Source organism: Pan troglodytes, chromosome 6 (assembly GCF_028858775.2).
Source record: "Pan troglodytes isolate AG18354 chromosome 6, NHGRI_mPanTro3-v2.0_pri, whole genome shotgun sequence".
Lineage (NCBI taxonomy): Eukaryota > Metazoa > Chordata > Mammalia > Primates > Hominidae > Pan > Pan troglodytes.
In genome coordinates this window covers 110,780,486-110,800,518 of record NC_072404.2, presented here as the reverse complement: position 1 = coordinate 110,800,518, position 20,033 = coordinate 110,780,486, and the positions used below count along the sequence as shown (strand labels likewise).

General features: G+C 55.1%; 2 protein-coding genes across 2 annotated transcripts; both read left to right on the top strand.

Moving 5' to 3' along the window:
- Positions 1–5,701: 5,701 nt before the first annotated feature.
- Positions 5,702–11,128, top strand: FIS1 (fission, mitochondrial 1). The gene is made up of 5 exons (XM_016946040.2): positions 5,702–5,859; positions 6,680–6,812; positions 9,834–9,910; positions 10,492–10,597; positions 10,836–11,128. The coding sequence occupies exons 1-5, from the start codon at positions 5,815–5,817 to the stop codon at positions 10,931–10,933; spliced, it is 459 nt and encodes a 152-aa protein (XP_016801529.1). The 5' UTR covers positions 5,702–5,814; the 3' UTR covers positions 10,934–11,128.
- A 132-nt stretch (positions 11,129–11,260) lies between these two features.
- Positions 11,261–18,728, top strand: CLDN15 (claudin 15). Its single transcript, XM_016946039.3, has 6 exons — positions 11,261–12,799; positions 12,912–13,385; positions 16,309–16,473; positions 17,908–17,989; positions 18,102–18,218; positions 18,307–18,728. The coding sequence occupies exons 2-6, from the start codon at positions 13,169–13,171 to the stop codon at positions 18,410–18,412; spliced, it is 687 nt and encodes a 228-aa protein (XP_016801528.1). The 5' UTR covers positions 11,261–12,799; positions 12,912–13,168; the 3' UTR covers positions 18,413–18,728.
- Positions 18,729–20,033: the final 1,305 nt, after the last annotated feature.

Here is a 20,033-nt window from a genome sequence, read left to right as displayed (position 1 = left end):
GTTCAGCGGGTGTTTGCTGAGCCCTTCTTGTGCAAAAGGCTGAAGCAGGAAGTGCAAAATAGGCCCCAGCTGCTGGTGTACTCCAGGGAGGGGTCCAGAGCCCAGAATCTGCCCATATACACCAGTTCTAGGTCTTAGTCTCACCAACCTAAGATGTCAGTTTCCTTTCTGCTCACCCACCTGTCTGAATTTGAGAAGTAGATACTTCTTTGTTTTGTTTTGAGTATTACTGTCCACAGGCATAGAATCCATGTGACTGTGACTTTAAGGCTGTATATTATTCCATTATATTGATGTATTATCATTTAATAAAACCATTCCCTGGCATTTTTGTTGTTTGTTTACCTTCACAGATAATGCAGGAATGAATATCTTCATGTCTTCCTTTTCTTCAATTTTTTTTCTTTCATCATTTTCCCAAAGGAGTAATTTTTGTTCTGTTTTGTTTTGTGTTGTGTTGTGTTGTTTTCTTTTTTTTGAGACAGCGTTTCGCTCTTGTTGCCCAGGCTGGAGTGCAATGGCGCAATCTCGGCTCACCACAACCTCCGCCTCTCAGGTTCAAGTGATTCTTCTGCCTCAGCCTCCCAAGTAGCTGGGATTATAGGCATGCACCACCATGCCCGGCTAATTTTGTATCTTTAGTAGAGACGGGGTTTCTCCATGTTGGTCAGGCTGGTCTCTAAGTCCCAACCTCAGGTGATCCGCCCGCCTCGGCCTCCCAAAGTGCTGGGATTACAGGCGTGAGCCACTGCGCCTGGCCTTGTTTTGTTTTGTTTTGACAGCGTCTCGCTCTGTCGCCCAGGCTGGAGTGCAGTGGTGCAATCTCGGCTCACTGCAGCCTCCACCTCCCAGGTTCAAGCGATTTTGCTGCCTCAGCCTCCCGAGTAGCTGAGAGTACAGGCACGTTCCACCTTGCCTGGCTAATGTTTGTATTTTTAGTAGAGACAGGGTTTTACCATATTGGCCAGGCTGGTCTCGAACTCCTGACCTCAAATGATCCACCCATCTCGGCCTCCCAAAGTGCTGGGATTACAGGTGTGAGCTACTGTGCCCAGCCAAGTTAAGGGCTTTTTATGTAAGCTTGATCACTTAGACATGATCGATTATTAACTCAATCTCCAGCTCCTCTCTCTTCCCCAAAGGATGAGGGGGGAGGCTAAAAGTTCAAGCTTAAGAGGCTAAACTTCAAATCCTGGCTTGGTCTTCCTGGTGACCAGCCCTCATCCTGATGCTGTCCAGGAGCCCAGCGAGTCACTTCATTAGAAGAAAAGGCACTCCTGTCACTCAGGATGTTGCAAGGGATTTTGGAGCTCTGTGTAAGATGCTCTTATTGGCCGGGCGCCGTGGCTGACACCTGTAATCCCAGCACTTTGAGAGGCCACGGCGGGTGGATTGCTTGAGCTCAGGAGTTCCAGACCAGCGTGGGCAACAAAACAGCCTGAACAACATGGCAAAACCCCGTCTCTACAAAAAAATACAAAAATTAGCCGGGTGTAGTGGTGTGTGCCTGTGGTCCCAGCTACTTGGGAGGCCAAGGTGGGAGAATCGCCTGACTTGGGAGGTCGAGGCTGCAGTGAGCCAGGATCCCGCCACTGCAGTCAAAGCTGGGGTCAGAGTGAGACGCTGTCTCCAAAAAAAAAAAAAAAAAGATGCTCTTATTACTTCTATCACTCAGGAAATTACAAGGATTTTAGGACCTTTGTGTTGGGAACCAGGGCAGAGACCAAATATATATATGTGTTTGTATGTGTGTATATATATATATATATATATATATATATATATATATATATTTTTTTTTTTTTTTTTTTTTTTTTTTTTTTTTTTGAGACAGAGTTCGTTCTTATTGCCCCGGCTGGAGTGCAATGGCGCGATCTGTGCTCACCGCAACCTCCACCTCCTGGGTTCTAGCGATTCTCCTGCCTCAGCCTCCTCAATAGCTGAGATTACAGGTGCTTGTCACCACGCCCGGCTAATTTTTATATTTTTAGTAGAGACGGGTTTCACCATGTTGGTCAGGCTGGTCTCGAACTCCCACCCTCAGGTGATCTGCCCGCCTCGGCCTCCCAAACTGCTGGGATTACAGGCATGAGCCACCGGGCCTGGCCCCAAATATATAGGTCTTATTATGTCACAGTGCTTTTATTTGTTGAGTTATTTTTTTCTGTTTTCCCCATGAAAATGTAAGCTCCACCTTGGCTTACACTGTGCCAGGCTACTATTTGTAGGCAACTAATTGAGCACCTACTACATAGCAGGAGCTCAATTAGTATTTCTTGAATGAATTAAATCATGAGGGAATGAATGAGCCAAATAAGCAATGGAGGAGGAGACAGATGTTCCAAACAGAGAGGACTGCCTGTGTAGCGGAGCTGTGGCCACCAGGGGTTTGAGAGCTGAAGGAAGGCCTATAGGGCCAGTGTACATAGTACATACCAGGAGAGGTAGTGATAGATGAGGAAGAGAATTAAGCATGGCTAGATCCTAACGGACCTTGAAGGCTGTGTTTGTTTTAAGGGCAATGAGAAGGCATGAAAGGGTTTTTTTTTTGAGACGGAGTCTCGCTCTGTCACCCATGCTGGAGTGCAGTGGCATGATCTCGGCTCACTGCAAGCTCCACCTCCCGGGTTCACACCATTCTCCTGCCTCAGCCTCCCGAGTAGCTGGGACTACAGGCGCCCGTCACCACGCCCGGCTAATTTCTTTTTTGTATTTTTGGTAGAGACGGGGTTTCACCATGTTAGCCAGGATGGTCTCGATCTCCTGACCTCGTGATCTGCCCGCCTTGGCCTCCCAAAGTGCTGGGATTACAGGCGTGAGCCACCGCGCTCAGCCATTGGGTGTAAAATTAACAGGGACTACTTTCTATCACTATGTCGGAGGTGGATGACTATGCTAACTAGACTTGAAAAGCTACAGACTACGAATCTCTTCATTGGCACACAACTGAGCCACCTGAGTAAATCACTCTCCCTTCATCCCTTGTTGACATTCAGCAAATCCTGATGGTGCTTCTGCCATGCACCAGGCCTCTACCAAGGGCTGCAGCAAATATAAACATGACTGTGGTTCAAGCTGCCCCCCAAAAAGGAGCCTCCTAATAGAAGGAGTGCCCCCTTCATCTTCCTGTGTCCCCTGCCCTGCCAGTGTTTGCCTCCCGTCTTCAGTCCTGTTTTCAGTCACCTGCTTCATATCGTGTCCATCTTTTTTATTTTTTATTTTTTTAGAGATGGAGTTTCGCTCTCGTTACCCAGGTTGAAGTGCAGTGATGGGATCTCGGCTCACTGCAGCCTCCACCACCCGGGTTCAAGCGGTTCTCCTGCCTCAGCCTCCCAAGTAACTGGGATTACAGGCACCCACCACCATACCCGGCTAATTTTTTTTGTGTGCATATATATATATATATATATATATATATATATATATTTTAATTAAAAAGTAAACTTTAATGTTGAAAATGCAAACTTGGGGAGGGCAGAAAGATCACATACAAGGCTGTCACTTCACACTTGGAAGGTTGCACAGCGGCTGGGCAGAGGTGCATTTTTTGTATTTTTAGTAAAGATGGGATTTCATCATGTTGGCCAGGCTGGTCTCGAACTCCTGACCTCAGGTGATCCACCCGCTTTGGCCTCCCAAACTGCTGGGAATACAGGCGTGAGCCACTGCACTCAGCCCTAGTGTCCTTTGTGCCCACCCCAAGGCCCAGGCAAAATTAGATGCTGTATACTTCTCTGAATGAACATGAAGTTTTCCCCTTGAGGCTTATGCTAGTGGGCAGCCAGTTCCCCAACCTGGGGATTCTCTCAAGGCTTACAGAGCTTACTGTATCAGTCATTTCAACCATCCACGCCAAATAGGGAAGAATAACTCTTGTCTTTCTAACTCACGAGACTATTATGAGGAGAAAAATATTAGAGGCTTGGCTGGGCACGGTGGCTCACGCCTGTAATCCCAGCACTTTGGGAGGCCGAGGCAGGCTGATCACCTGAGGTCAAGAGTTTCAGACCAGCCTAGCTGACATGGTAAAACCCCATCTCTGCTAAAAATACAAAAATTAGCTGGGTGTGATGGCCGGCGCCTGTAATCCCAGCTACTTGGGAGGCTGAAGCAAGAGAATCGCTTGAACCCAGGAGGCGGAGGTTGCAGTGAGCCGAGATTGTGCCACTGCGCTCCAGCCTGGGTGACAGAGCGAGAAACTGTCTCGGAAAAAAAACAAAAAAACAACCTGGGTGTGGTGGTGCACACCTGTAGTCCCAGCTTCTTGGGAGACTAAGGCAGGAGGATTACAGGAGCTTAGGAGGTCAAGGCTGCAGTGAGCTCTGATTGTGCCGCTGCACGCACTCCAGCCTGGGCCACAGAATGAGACTCTGTCTCTAAAAAATAATAAAAATTAAAGGGGCTTTGCAAACGCGGAAGGTGTCTGGATGATTATCCTCTGCATGTGCAGTGCCTTGTTTACAATTAATTTGCTTTTTCCGTGTTTATTCAACAAATATTTATTGAGCCCTCACTCTCTGCCAAGCCCTGTGCTAGATGCTGGATAAGCAAGGTAAGTCTCTGCCCTCAAGGAACTTACACTCCAATGTGACTCAAGGGAAAAAGAATTTGAAAGTTGCTACTTACCCAGTCCCCTCACTGCACAGAAACTGAAGCCAGAGGTGTCCACACCTTTCTCCTTCCCATGCTCTGATAGCTCCTCACTGCTAAGCTCCCCATTGCCCGTGACCCCATGTGGCAGGTTTCCCGCCTGGGGTGCACTCCCAAAATGGTTTATGTAAAAAATATTGAAAATTGGACCTTCTCTGCCAATAATGGGGCCGTTGCTTTTTGAAAAACTTCCCGTTGATAGTGTCTCCTATGACTACCCCTGTCTGGCTGTGTGGTTTACAGATCCAGTTGCCTCTGCTCTTGCATTGTGAGAGTCAGCAGAGGCCCAAGAAACCCCGATACTAGTTTGCTGCTGTTGGTGGGTTTTTTGAGACAAGGTCTCTGTCGCTCAAGCTGGAGTGCAGTGGCGCGATAACTCACTGCAGCCTCGAACTCCCGGACTCAAGCGATCCTCCTGCCTCTGGTGGGTTTTTTGAGACAAGGTCTCTGTCGCTCAAGCTGGAGTGCAGTGGCGCGATAACTCACTGCAGCCTCGAACTCCCGGACTCAAGCGATCCTCCTGCCTCAGCCGCCCCAGTAGCTGGGAGTACAGGTGCACGCCACCACGCCGGTTAATTTTTTAAAAATTTTTGTAGAGATAGGGTCTCGCTATGTTTCTCAGGCTGGTCTTGAACTCCTGGCCTCCAGCGATCTTCCCGCCGCGGCCTCCCAAGTTGTTGGGCTTCGGGCGTGAGCTACGCGCCGGGCTCCCCGTTCTAGTTAAGATTTTGTTGCAGGCGATGAATAGTCACGTGGCCTCCAAGGTCCTAGATTTCTGAGGGGCGTCAGCTTGGCACCCTAATGTACTGTGATCTCTGGTCAGCTACCCACCCTCTTTTTGCTGTTTTCATCCTGGGGGCTAACCGCCAAGACATGGCCTCCAGTTTCCTTAGGGAAGCCTCCACAGAGGAAGGCACCGGCTGAGGCACCTGGGAAGACCAACCTGGGGAATGTCTCCCTGCGCGCAGTCTGCGGGCTGGAGGGACCGGCCGAGCCTGCGCACTAGCGCCCCGCCGGCGCTGCAGAACTGAGAGTAAGGGGCGGGGCGTCGCCAGGTCGTGCCAGCATCCGCCGGACGCCGGAAGTGGTTCTCCGCCCCTGCCACTGGGCCATGGAGACTGTGGCACAGTAGACTGTAGTGTGAGGCTCGCGGGGGCAGTGGCCATGGAGGCCGTGCTGAACGAGCTGGTGTCTGTGGAGGACCTGCTGGTGAGGCCTGGCCCGGACAGAGGGAAAGGGAAGGTCGGAGGGCGGGTCCTGAGGAGAGTCAGGTAGGGGCCGAACCCTCCTCCCGGCATCGGCTTGGCCGAGGGAAGCCGAACTACGGCTCCCGGCAGCCTCCACAGCGCCTGGCTCCTGCCCGGAGGGCCCGCTATGCCGCAGAGGCTCCTGGGAGTTGTAGTGTCCTGAGCCCCCACACCTCAGACTACGGGCCTGGAGCCCGACCGTGGTTAGACTGACGGGATCTGGGATCATGCAGGAGCTGTGAGCTCAGGGCGCTCCTCCAGCGGTGGAGGAATACAGTGACCATCATAAGGTGTCACCTATTACTGCGTCCGGCACGGTGCTAAGGCATCGCATGCCAGATCTCAGTCTTTGTAGCTCTAGGAGGTAGGCACTACTTCTATTCTTGGACAATAAAAGGTCCAGGCCCGGCAGGGTGGGGCAGGATGGGGCCAGCAGCCTCAAATGAGGACCGCGTGGGCTGTTGAGCAGTTCTGACAGCGTGTTTACTGTTCGGCCGCCGGGGTCAGCTGCTCCGGGAGCGGTGCCTGGAGCTGCCACCAGGTGGCATCTCCGCTCGGTACCGCCGGGGGGAGGGGAGACCGGGGGCCTCTGTCCCAAGAGCTGGCCCGCAGGCCCGGAGGAGCCGAAAGCCTGGGTCCCGGGCATGGAGATAGCAGAAGCTGGGATGCCAGATACCGAGACCTGCGAGGGAAAGGGGGCAGAGCCAGGGAGATGGCATGTCCAGATAGAGAATGGTTGACGCCCTACATTTCTAAATGATTCCTTTTCTCCCCTGTGGCAGAAGTTTGAAAAGAAATTTCAGTCTGAGAAGGCAGCAGGCTCGGTGTCCAAGAGCACGCAGTTTGAGTACGCCTGGTGCCTGGTGCGGAGCAAGTACAATGATGACATCCGTAAAGGCATCGTGCTGCTCGAGGGTGAGGCGCTGTACTCTCCCTTTCCCGCTGCCATCTGGGCTGCTCTGCGATGTGGGCCCCGTAGTCCAGGCACCTCTGAGTTGTCTCCGGTAGATTTACTGCACCAAGGGCTATACTTAGCTTGACGTCTCCCAGTGAACTTTTGGCTACTTACCGCCCACCATTGTTTTGCCAGACAGAGTGTAGCATGTCAGTTCCCCCAGGACTGTCTTGATCTGGGAAAGTGACTTGAGGTCACGCAACTAATCAGTTAATGGCTGAATTGGGACTAGAAGCTCCCGTTTTGTGAGACCTAGGCCCATGCCCTTCCCCCCAACACCACCACCGTGTTGCTTAGCAGCTATTGAGAATCTTTTGTGGCATGGAAGAGGTACAGAGGACTGTCCTACAAAATTGTGAGCAGATAGTGCTTTTTGTTTTTTGTTTTTGTTTGAGACGGAGTCTTGCTCTGTCCCCCAGGCTGGAGTACAGTGGCGCTGTCTCAGCTCACTGCAACCGCCACCTCCCGGTTCAAGCAATTCTCCTGCATCAACATCCTGAGTAGCTGGGATTACAGGCGCCCACTACCACGCCCAGCTAATTTTTGTATTTTTTGTAGAGACAGGGTTTCACCATGTTGGTCAGGCTGGTCTCTAACTCCTGACCTCAGGTGATCTGCCCACCTCGGCCTCCCACAGTGTTGGGATTACAGGTGTGAGCCACCGCGTCCAGCCAGATAGTGCTTTTTGGATGGGAACCCTATTTCCTATTGGTTTTAGGTGGGTCATCATTTGTCAGAGGCCACAATACTTAACCACTTAATTTCTCTGTAGCTCCTTGTGTTCAAATAATCATTTATAAGCACACAGTCAGTGTACAGCCATCCCTCTGTAGCCATGGGGGATTGGTTCTAGGAACCCCACCCCCACAGATACCAATAGCCACCCAAGTCCCGTATATAAAATCGCATGGTATTTACATGTAACCTGTGCACCTTCTTCCATATACTTTAAATCATCTGTAGATTACTTATAATACCAAATACAATGTAAATGCTGTGTAAATAGTATAGTGTATTGTTTAGGGAATAATGGCAAGAAAAAAAGGTCTGTTCATGTTCAATACAGATGCAACTATCTTTTTTTTTTTTTCTGAGTATTTTTGATCCATGGTTCGTTGAATCTATGAATACAGAATGCTGACTGTGTTAGCAAAGGATGCCTATTGAAAATCTATAAAAATGGCCAGGCACAGTGGCTCACACCTGTAATCCCAGCACCTTGGGAGGCCAGGGCAGGCGGATCACGAGGTCAGGAGTTCGAGACCAGCCTAATCAACATGGTGAAACCCTGTCTCTACTAAAAATACAAAAATTAGCTAGACAGAGGTTGCAGTGAGCCAAGATCACGCCATTGCACTCCAGCCTGGGCGACACAGTGAGACTCCGTCTCAAAAAAAAAAAAAAAAAATCTATAAAAATAAGACTCTTTCTTAAAAGATACAAATAATTTTACCCTATGTTTGTCTACTTCGGCAATTCATATTTTCAGGTTTATTCTACAGCAGGGTGTAGGTGTAGAAGAAACAGCTTCTCTAAGTGTTGCCAGTCTAGTTGAGAAAACAGTACAGACAGGAAGATTTATAAACACCTGCAGAATTATTTAGCAACAAATTCTAGTGCATACAGTACAGTTATCCTCTGGGAAGTCTCTGAATTAAGAAAGTCAGGTGGGGCCAGGCACTGTGGCTCATGCCTGTAATCTCAGCACTTTGGGAGGCCAAGGCCAGAGGATGGCTTGAAGTCAGGAATTTGAGACCACCTGGCCTGTCTGTATAACAAAGATGTTTAAATTAGCCAGGCATGGTGGTGTGTGCTTATAGTCCCAGCTACTTGGGAGGCTGAGGCAGGAGGATCACTGACCCCAGGAGTTTGAGGCTGCAGTGAGCCATGGACATGCTACTGTGCTCCAGACTGGAGTGACAGAGCGAGACCCTGTCTCCGTTTTTTGGTTTTTTTTTCCCGAGACTGAGTGTGCAATGGTGCAATCTTGGCTCACCGCAACCTCTGCCTACCGCATTCAAGCAATTCTGCTGCCCCAGCCTCCCGAATAGCTGGGATTACAGGCATGTGCCAACACGCCCGGCTAATTTTGTATTTTTAGTAGAGACGGGGTTTCTCCATGTTGGTCAGGCTGGTCTCAAACTCCCGACCTCAGGTGATCCGCCCGGCTCAGCTTCCCAAAGTGCTGGGATTATAGTCATGAGCTATGGCTCACGGCCGACCCTGTCTCTTTAAAAAAAAAAAAAAAAAAAAAAAGGAAGACAAAGTCAGGTGGGGTCTTTGGGGAAGGCTGATTGAAGGTGAGTTTTGAGCTGATTTTTTTAAAGGGGGAGGGAGTCCTAACTTTTTTTTTTAAACAATAATTGTACAGCAGGCAGTTTAGTTAAAACCACAACGGCAGCACTTTGGGAGGCCGAGGCAGGCAGATCACTTGAGGTCAGGAGTTTGAGACCAGCCTGGCCAACATGGTGAAACTCCATCTCTACTGAAAATACAAAAATTAGCCAGGCGTGGTGGCGGGCACCTGTAATTCCAGCTGCTCAGGAAACTGAGGCAGGAGAATCGCTTGAACCCAGGAGGCGAAGGTTGCAGTGAGCTGAGATCACGCCATTGCACTGCAGCCTGGGCGACGAGTGAAACTCCGTCTGAAAAAAAATACCACAGCAGATGCCAAAACTGAGTCACGCTGCCTTTGGCTTCTCCAGGGCCCCGATTTCCTCATTTCAGTTGGATGGACCAGTTGACTGTAATACTGATAAAAGGCATGTTCTGTCACTGGGGTGTTGGCACAGCTGGGGTTCACCCTGTCCCAGAGCTCTGGCTAGGGTGCTGGGAGTGACTGGAGCTGAAAGGGAGGCTTAGGACTGTGACCCTCCCAGGATCACAGAGGCATTCAGAGAGTGGAAGGGGCCTCTGGGACACAGTATTAGGAAAGTATTAGGAAAGAAGCATTTCTCACCCTCTTCTCTGCCCCTCCCCAGAGCTGCTGCCCAAAGGGAGCAAGGAGGAACAGCGGGATTACGTCTTCTACCTGGCCGTGGGGAACTACCGGCTCAAGGTGAGGTGGGGACCCCGTTCCCTTCACCCTCCTCTGGGGCTGCAGGACCTTCTTACTGTGTCCTCCAGGGTGAAGCCCTGGACAGCGGGAAGGCTGAAGGGGTGCAGAGGTGCAGAGCGGTGTCAGATGAGGACTCCGAGGGAAGATCAGAGTGGCGAGGGGGTGGGGAGGAAGGTGACGTCAAGAGACTGGGTGCAGGCCCAAGCCTTGCGCTGTTATCTCCCGCAGAGTTGGGGTTGTTTGTGGACTCTACTCCGTGGGGTGGGGCTGGAGGGAGGGAGGGGGTGGAGGTCGAGGGAGGAGCCCCCAGGGCTGAAGAAGGGAAGGCCCTTCACGTGGGCAGGGGGAGTGGTGGATACTGAGGTGTAGCCGGCCCAGTGGCTCACGCCTGTAATCCCGGCTACTCAGGAGGCTGAGGCAGGAGGACTGCTTGAGCCTGGGAGTTTGAGGTTGCAGTGGGCTGTGATTGCGACGCTGCCGTCCAGCGTGGGCGACAGAGCAAGACCCCGTCTCTTATTAAAAAACAAACAAACAAAAAACACTGCGGTGTGTATGACGCGTGCGCGTTTCCCCGAGCGCAGGAATACGAGAAGGCCTTAAAGTACGTCCGCGGGTTGCTGCAGACAGAGCCCCAGAACAACCAGGCCAAGGAACTGGAGCGGCTCATTGACAAGGCCATGAAGAAAGGTGACAGCCTCGGCCCCTTTGTTCAGCCCCGCTCTTCCCCACGCCTGGGCACTTTGGTCTCTCTGTAAATGAACCCTTCCAGGCAGCCCCTCAGCCCCACCCCTTCCAGTTCTTAGAGCCCCTTGCCCTGCGACTCCAGGTAGGGGTGTGCCTCTGTTGAGGGGCAGGGCTGGCGGAAGGGGACGGTCAGGGTTCCCGCAGGGGCCGGGCTCCTGACACTGTCCCTTTCCTTCCCCAGATGGACTCGTGGGCATGGCCATCGTGGGAGGCATGGCCCTGGGTGTGGCGGGACTGGCCGGACTCATCGGACTTGCTGTGTCCAAGTCCAAATCCTGAAGGAGGCGCGGGAGCCCACGGAGAACGCTCCAGGAGGGCCTGTCCATCCTCGCTGTCCTTTCCCTGTTCTCCCCCTGCACCCCTGTCTCTATCCTCTGTGGCCTTCAGCTAACTTCTGCTCCCCTGAGACTCGTCCTTCAGCCCCATCATGTGCTTTGGGATGAGTGTAAATAAAACGGGGCTGTGGCTTGGGAACCCCCGTGTCTGCGTTGAGGGGAGGGGTGGGTTCCGAACGCTGGGCACAGGGGGCGGAGACGTCACTCCTGGTCCTCTCCTGCCCCTGCCCTCCAGGTTGGCACGGGGTTCTTTGTCCACCCCGCAGCCCAGAGCCCACACCCTTCCTTCCTCCCTTTCCTGAAGCCACGTCCTTGAGAGTGCCTGGCAGCTCGGAGACATGGGGCTTTTCCATGGTCCCAGAGTCCTGGGAGAAGGCAGTGACCTGAGCATGGGCGGGCAGAACTTCGGGGCCAGGCCGGGCTTCAGGCCTGCATTCTCCTCTGACCCACTCAGCTACTTCTGTGGAGTTTTCCACAGCAGGCCCCCTTGGCTTCCTCCTCCCCACCCTCCCCTCCCTTTGTCTTCCTGTGGCCTCCCCTTCCTCCTACCTCCTCCTCTGGGGAGGGGGAGCCCAGTAGGGGAAGGAATCCTGCATCTGGCACGGAGTAGGCGGGGGTCCCGGGAGAGGTCAGAGCCCAGGGTGCCCCAGCTCTCGCCTGTGGGCTGGAAGGTCAGGACTCAGCCCCACCTAGCCAGCTTCGCCCCCTCGTGCCAGGCTCGGCATGGGCCTGTTTTGCTTCACTGCATACCTCTCGTTCCACAGCCCAGGCCAGCACAGGAGTAGGGAGGAAACACCTGAGGGGAGGCTAGAGAAGCCCAGCAGGGCGGTGGGGCCAGGGAGGTGCGCAGCCAGTGCTGATGGCCCCCAGGGACAGAGCCCTAGGGAACCGGAGCAGGAGATGAGAGTGTCCGCCCTGGGACAGGTGCTCTGCACTGGCTCGGGATGGGGACCAGAGGCTGCTAATCCATCATCATTAACGAATAGAGTGGGTGACAGTCCCTGATAACTGGGAACAGGTTGCAGAGCTTAGCCACAGGATCACGCTCCAGGCTGTTGGCAGCAGGACCAGGCTCGATGCTGAGTCAAAGATCAACTTAGGAGGAAATTTGAGTTTTGGGTGAGAGCGACTCCCTGGTGGCCTCAGCCCTGTGACACTCACATCCAGGACAGTTCCCGGTGCCAAGCGCTGGTTATGTGCGGGGGGCTTGACTCCCTGGTCCCAACGAGGTCTCAGTGTGTTGCCCAGGCTGGTCTTGAACTCCTGAGTTCAAGCAATCGTCTCAGCCCAGCCTCCCAAAGTGCTAGGATTACAGGCGAGAGCCACTGCGCCCGGCCCCTGGTCCCAGTTCTCACCACAGCCCCTGCAGTAAGCAGTCGGGTGTGTCACCGACAGAGCAGAAGCTCAGGGGACTAAAACTCCCCGCCTGAGTTCCCTGGTGAATGGATGGTGGGGCCGAGTTCCATTCCAGGCTGGATGGAGCCCAGAGCTGTGGGTCTCCTACCCTCCCATCCCCTCATTCCAGCTTGATCTTCCTTAAGAGACTCATATGCCCCAACCCCTCGGTCTGAGTATCTTAGATTGTTCTCATGGTTCCTCCATCCTTCACCACTGAAGGCTGCTGTTCATTCTCTCTCCGTCTCTGTCCCTTATTGCTCTCACGTCTGTCTCTGTCATCTTTTCACTCCTTGTCCCTCTTACTCCGTTCTTTGGCCCCCAATGAAAGCTGAGTCAGAGACAGACGCTTCCCCTCAGTTCCCAGTGCCTCCCTTGGGGGCCCCTCCTTGCTGTATCCGTCAGTGGCTCCAGGGTAAGTCTGCCCCCCCACCCTCGTGGGGCGGGGAGCCCGGGGCAGCCCAGAGGCTGGGGGGAGGGGGTGGACTTTTGGCCCGTTTCGGTTATTCCCTCCATCTCGTCAACAGCTGCCGCGCGCAGGCTTAGCTCATTCCTCTGACCTGCCAGGAAGCAGAGAGACCCACAGAGCAGGAGGGAGGCAGAAACCTGGAGGCAGAAAGTGGAGACGGACCTGAGCCCGAGGAAGAGGCAGGCAGAGGCTGAGGCTGATTCCACCCCAGCCTGCCCGGACAACCCTCCTTAGCCGCAGCCCCTTCCAGTTCCCTAGGGGTTCTGCCCCTCCCCCTCTCTGGGGCACCAGCCCCCCAGGGTCCTGCATCCCACCATGTCGATGGCTGTGGAAACCTTTGGCTTCTTCATGGCAGCCGTGGGGCTGCTGATGCTGGGGGTGACTCTGCCAAACAGCTACTGGCGAGTGTCCACTGTGCATGGGAACGTCATCACCACCAACACCATCTTCGAGAACCTCTGGTTTAGCTGTGCCACCGACTCCCTGGGCGTCTACAACTGCTGGGAGTTCCCGTCCATGCTGGCCCTCTCTGGTATGGGGTGGGGAGCGCTCCAGGGAGAGAGGGCGGCGGGGAAGCTGCAGAGACCCCAGGGGAGGGCGGGTACTTCCGTGAGGATGCAGGGAGCCCTGAATTAAGCTCTGCGGGTCTGAGTTCCCACAGCCAGGAGTGCTGGGGGCGGCCCCTGCCTAGAACTGGAGTGAAGACCTTGCCACACGTGGCCCCCTGCGCTAGTGTGGCACTTTTAGCTGTTACAGGTGCAGGCACCAGAATCAGACCCCCTTTCCCAGCCCTGTGCTGTGGGCAAATGACGAAACCAGCTTCATCTCCCACCTGTAGGGTTAGGGTGAGAGTCCTAGTTCACAGGTGACTGAGAAAGTGCAGAATGTTAGCGTGATGTTAACACACATAGGCACTCAGTACGGTTGAGCATGTTTTGGGGGTGGGATTGCTGGGGTGGGCAGGGGGAGGAGGCCCCATCTTGGATTCTTAGAGGTTGATCAACTTCCAGGCTCCACAGACTCCCCAGCCTCACTGTCGGGGGGCACTGGTCTCCTTGTCCGGCTGATGTCTATAAAGGGCCCCTGTGAAGGGAGGCGTCTTGCAAGTTGCAGGTTGAGCGTCCGCTGTAAGGAGGCGGTGTGTGTGCAGGTGTGTGGGGCTTCCAGGACAGTGTCTTTCTGGGGTCTTAGAGGGCTGGAGCCAACAGCTCTTTGGGCCCAGGGCAGTTCTTTCTGTGGCTGCGGCACCTTCCCGCTCCCTGCTCCCCGCTAAGATGAGGCCGCCCCATTGTTTCTCCGGGGCAGTCTCCCTTCCGTCTGCCCTATGCCAGAGACTGAGCGCTGGCGACCGTGAACTGTGTGTGGTGCCGCTGCACGCCCTCCTGGGTCCTTCAGGGCCAGTCCACTCACCAGGCACCGTGTGGCAGGGAAGGAGCCGAGGGTGACACTGGCTGTGAAGCGGGGCTTGAGAGCTCACCCCCGGGGATGTTGGAGCTGCTCTGAGCAGTTAGGGGGCCTGGGTGGGTCTCCTGTGCCCCCACTACTCCCAGCCCCTCCTGAGGCAGCGGCAGAGGCTTCCTGTTTTCATCCATCTCTCTAGGACTGACTGTATGCAGGGCCGGCGGCCCCCCCCTGCCAAAAAAAACCCTATAAAAGCTGAGCACAACTTGGGCCAGAACCCCAGAGTTCTGAGTGTCCAGAAGGGACACTGGAGGCAGCCCCTACACCCACTTCCCAGACACATCATGCTGTGAGGAGGGGGCTCTGCTGTGAGCCTGCACACCTGAGAGGGGCACCCCTGGCAACTGCATGAAAGATGGTGCCAGAGTCCCCAGGGCACAGGGGTAGAGGGTAACCAGGTTCCGGGCCTTGGGCTAGGTGCTTCTGCCTACATTTTTCCACAGTGGGGAAGTAGGGGGAAACTTTTACAGAAGCAAGGTGCAGCACCCCACCCTGAGTCACACAGGCAGGAGAGGGGAGCCGGCATTCAGACTCCACGGCTGGGGTGGTCCTGGGAGAGGGACCTGACTGCGTCTCCCAACCGTGCACCCCAGCCCCTGGCCACGCAGCCCATGTGCCCCTGGGCTCTTCCATAATCTCTCCATTGACTGCTAGAGCCACCTGGGGACTCAGACTCGTGTCAGCCCCAGAGGGAGTGGCTGGGAGGAAGAAAGTGCTCCCAGAGAACTTTGCCCCTCCTGCCTACCCCCCGACTCTGCACCCTGCATCTCCTGGCAGGGACCCAGCCTTTCCCCTTCAGCACCAACAGTTATGCCCCACCCGGGAAAGGGGTGCAAGGTCCTTGGAATGCTTGGCAACTATCAAAGACAGAGAAGGGAGGAGAAGGGGGAAGCAAGAGGGAGCCCGCAGCCTCCAGCTCTGAGAAAAGGGAAACTGAGGCACTGAAAGACTGAGCTAGACTGACCTGGATCGGTCCTGGGCCCAGGATTCCACCTAGGTCAGAAACTCCACCGGGTGTGGTGGTCCACACCTGTAACCTGAGCTACTCAGGAGGCTGAGGCAGGAGGATCGCCTGCATCCAGGAGTTCAATCAAGGCTACAGTGATGAGCTGTAGTGGCGCCACTGTCCTCTGGCCTGGGCGACAAAGCAAGACCCTGTCTCTAAAACTGCCCTAGGCCCTCTGCTGTACAGCACCGCTGCCCCCTACCTGTTACTCCAGGAAGAAACCAAGGTCAAAATGTCCAGCACTGGGCTAGGACAGTGAAGGACTTGGAGTGGAATCAGACGTGGGGAAGGCGACAGCGATGCTTAGCTGTGGTTTCTGTATACCCAGCAACGTGAGAGCAACCCGATAGGGCAGTTGTTCTCAGCCGGGCGACTTTGCACAATGATTGTCACAGCTTGTGGGGAGGGGGTTGCTACTGGCACCCCGTGGGTAGAGGTCAGGGAGGCTTCTGAACATCCCACAGTACACAGGACGGCCCCCAGAATAGAGTTGCCCAGCTCAGGTGTCAAGAGTGCCCAGGAGAAAGCCTGTAATCCAGGCACAAGCAAAGCGTGCTGGGTGCATGGGAGGAGTGGGGAGCAGGGTGGGAGGGGCCCAGATGCCTAAGGAGGGAAGGGTGACTGCAACTGGGTAGGCTGGAGGAGCCCAGGGGAAGGAGAGGATGTGGGGACTGTTAGGTACAAGAGAGCAAGAAGGTGAGGGGGGCCTGGCACAGTGGCTCATGCCTGTAATCCCAGCACTTCAGGAGGCCGAGGCAAGCAGATCATTTGGGGTCAGGAGTTCGAGACCAGCCTGGACAACATGGTGAAACCCTGTCTCTACTAAAAACAGAAAAATTAGCCGGGCGTGGTGGTGCGTGTCTGTAATCCCAGCTACTGGGGAGGCTGAGGCAGGAGAATCACTTGAACCCGGGATGGTGAGCGGCTGTCGGGCTGGCTCCGTCGCAGAGGGGAGATGGGAAAGGCTGACAACTGTGCCCGCCCCCAGGGTATATTCAGGCCTGCCGGGCACTCATGATCACCGCCATCCTCCTGGGCTTCCTCGGCCTCTTGCTAGGCATAGCGGGCCTGCGCTGCACCAACATTGGGGGCCTGGAGCTCTCCAGGAAAGCCAAGCTGGCGGCCACCGCAGGGGCCCTCCATATTCTGGCCGGTAACTGGGGGAAGGTGATGGGGCGGGGGTCTGCATGGCGGTGGGGGCCGGGGGTCCCCCTCAACCGCAGACTTCAGGCTGCTTTGTCCTCATCTAATCTCCTCTCCAATTCCCACTCCTCATGCTTGCCTCCCCTACCCTGCTGCATGGACACCTGCTCACCCCTGCCTCATCTGTACTCCCCAGATCTCCTGGCTGCAAATCAGCCCATCGGCAGTGTTTCTTGAGCTCCCAGTAGGGGCTGGCCACGGCCAGGTGTGGGAGGGACTTCGAAGATAAGACTGAGCGGCTGCCTCTGGGAGCTTACATCCTGGCTGGGGAGCAGAGTTAGGGTGTACACTATGGCGCACACACACAGTGCACGTCCACAGTGCCATACCACGGGGCATGGTGGCTCATGCCTGTAATCCCAGCACTTTGAAAGGCCAAGGCAGAGTGGGGTGCAGTGGCTCACGCCTGTAATCCCAGCACTTTGGGAGGCTGAGGTGGGTGGATTACCTGAGGTCAGGAGTTCAAAACCAGCCTGGCCAACATGGTGAAACCCTGTCTCTACTAAAAATACCAAAAAAAAAAAAAAAAAAAAAATTAGCCAGGCGTGGTGGCAGGCACCTGTAGTCCCACTGACTTGGAGGCTGAGGCAGGAGAATCACCTGAACCTGGGAGGCAGAAGTTGTAGTAAGCCAAGATTGTGCCACTGCATTCCTGCCTGGGTGAAAGAGTGAGACTGTCAAAAAAAAATGGCCAAGGCAGGAGAACTGCCTTGAGCCCAGGAGTTCCAGACTAGCCTGGGCAGCATGGTGAGAACCCGTCTCAGCAAAAAACAAAAACAATGCCATCTGGCCATTGCTTTTCAATTTGCAGAACATTTCTGTACCCATTGCCTCACAATAAGCCTTTGAGGTAGGGTGGGTATTGCTTGTTTTCCAGAGGTAAAACAGGCCCAGAAAGGTCAGGTGGCTTGCAAGAGGACAAGCCCCCAGTGAGCAGGGTGGTGCTAGCCCGGGGGTCTGCCTGGCTTCAGGAAAGGACGACCCTGGACTCCCATGGCCCAGCTGGGTTTTCGAGGTTTCAAGGGTGGGCGGGATTTGGATGGGGCTCCATCTGGGTGAGGAGATGATGGGATGAAGGCCCTAGAGGTGGGCATGAACTAGGTAGATCTGGGACCAAAGAGAGAAGAGGCAGGAGGAGGTCGAGGTAGTGTGAGATGAGCTGGGTGGGCTGGACTTGGGGCCTAAGGGCTACCCTGAGAAGTTGACCCCAGGAAGGAGGAAGGCTTATAAACTGGGGTGGGGAGAAAGGAATTGAGTGAAATTGCTGCTCTGGGACTTGGTGCCCCCGTCCTACTCTGGGCAGCCCCTGCCTGCCTCTCCCCTAAGCCCCCTCCCCCACTGTCCCTCCCCCTGGACTGGACTGGGGTCGTCCTCCGGTCCTCAGGTATCTGCGGGATGGTGGCCATCTCCTGGTACGCCTTCAACATCACCCGGGACTTCTTCGACCCCTTGTACCCCGGAACCAAGTGAGTGAGGAAACCCCCCACCCCCCGCCCTCGGGGCAGCGGGTGGGACTCAGCCCTGCCCCCCGGCTGGCGTCTCACTTGTCCCCCGCCCCCGCGCCGCCCTTGTGCGCAGGTACGAGCTGGGCCCCGCCCTATACCTGGGCTGGAGCGCCTCACTGATCTCCATCCTGGGTGGCCTCTGCCTCTGCTCCGCCTGCTGCTGCGGCTCTGACGAGGACCCAGCCGCCAGGTGAGCAGGGTGAGGCGCAGGCTGGGGCCGGGCGGGATTGGAGAGAGGAGGGCCGCGCCCCCGCTCTGACCCCGGGCCCTCCCCGCAGCGCCCGGCGGTCCTACCAGGCTCCAGTGTCCGTGATGCCCGTCGCCACCTCGGACCAAGAAGGCGACAGCAGCTTTGGCAAATACGGCAGAAACGCCTACGTGTAGCAGCTCTGGCCCGTGGGCCCCGCTGTCTTCCCACTGCCCCAAGGAGAGGGGTCCTGGCCGGGGCCCATTCCCCTATAGTAACCTCAGGGGCCGGCCACGCCCCGCTCCCGTAGCCCCGCCCCGGTCACGGCCCCGTGTCTTGCACTCCCATGGCCCCTCCAGGCCAAGAACTGCTCTTGGGAAGTCGCATATCTCCCCCCTGAGGCTGGATCCCTCATCTTCTGACCCTGGGTTCTGGGCTGTGAAGGGGACGGTGTCCCCGCACGTTTGTATTGTGTATAAATACATTCATTAATAAATGTATATTGTGACCGTTCAGGGCTTGAAGGTGTCAGAAGCGGCCGGCCAAGCAAGGGGTGAGGGGTGGTGCCAGGGGTCGGTTCAGGTCTGGGACCCCAGACTGCCACCCTGTCCACCACTTTGGGGCTGTGTTGTACAACAAAATAGAAGAGGGGTTGCAAGTGATTTCGCCAGTGGCACATAATTGCTGGTAAGAGTCACCAAGGAGCAGATCCCGGAAGTCCCGGCTGCAGGAAACTGGAAATAGCAGAGATGGCCCCTGGCCAGCCTGAGACCCCAAGCTGCTCCTTTCACTCTCCGTGGCCAGTCTAGAGCAGAGCTGCGTGCCCTGGGCCTGAGCATGGATGGTTATCAGAAGTGATAAGCCTTTTGAAATTCTGTTTAACATTAACTTGGGAATGGTGCAGAGACTTTCTCCGGGGAAGGTACAGTACCTTCCAGAAGAGCCTCTGGAGGTCTGTCGGTGGGTGTGTGTGCACCTCGGTGGTGTCCGGCTGAGACACGGTTCTGGGTTGTGGGTGGGTTTGCTGCAGGCCCAGTGGGTGCTAAGCACAGAGCTGCACCCGCTTAAGATGAGACCGTGAGGCCAGGTGTGGTGGCTCATGCCTGTAATCCCAGCACTTTGGGAGGCTGAGGCGGGGGAGGGGGGGTGGTGAGGAGGATCACTTAAGGTCAGGAGTTTAAGACCACCCTGGCCAACATGGTGAAACCCCTTCTCTACTAAAAAAAAAAAATACAAAAATTAGCCGGGCATGGTGGTGCGTTACTGTAGTCCCAGCTACTCAGGAGGCCAAGGTGGGAGGGTCGCTTGACCCCAGGAGTTGGAGGCTGCAGTGAGCTGTGATTGAACCACTGCACTCCAGCCTGGGCGACAGAGGGAGATCCTGTCTCAAAAAAAAAAAGAAAAAGAGAAAACAAAAGGACAATGAGGCCGCTAGGAAGAAGCCTGGTATCCAGCAAAGTGGGCAATGGAGCCCTATCCCAGCACTATCCTCTGCAGTGCGAACAAGTGGCCAGTCCCCTGGGGAGCCCTGGATTCTGACCACAGCCCCCTCCCCTTTCTCCTTCATCTCATTCGCCCTCACCAACCCTCCCCTGGAATGGAGAGATCTGCATTGGCATTCCACCTGTGCCTCTCCCCTGCGCTTCAGAAGTACATGTATGTTCCTACCATGTGGGCTCCAGACACATCGAATTCATCACTTTCCGCAGAGCTGCAGTCCCCATCACCCCTGTCACCAGCATGGCTGACATCTCTGTCTGCAGATGGACAACCTCTCCCTCCCCTCTGCTCCACCACTTCCTCTCCTCCGTTCATTGC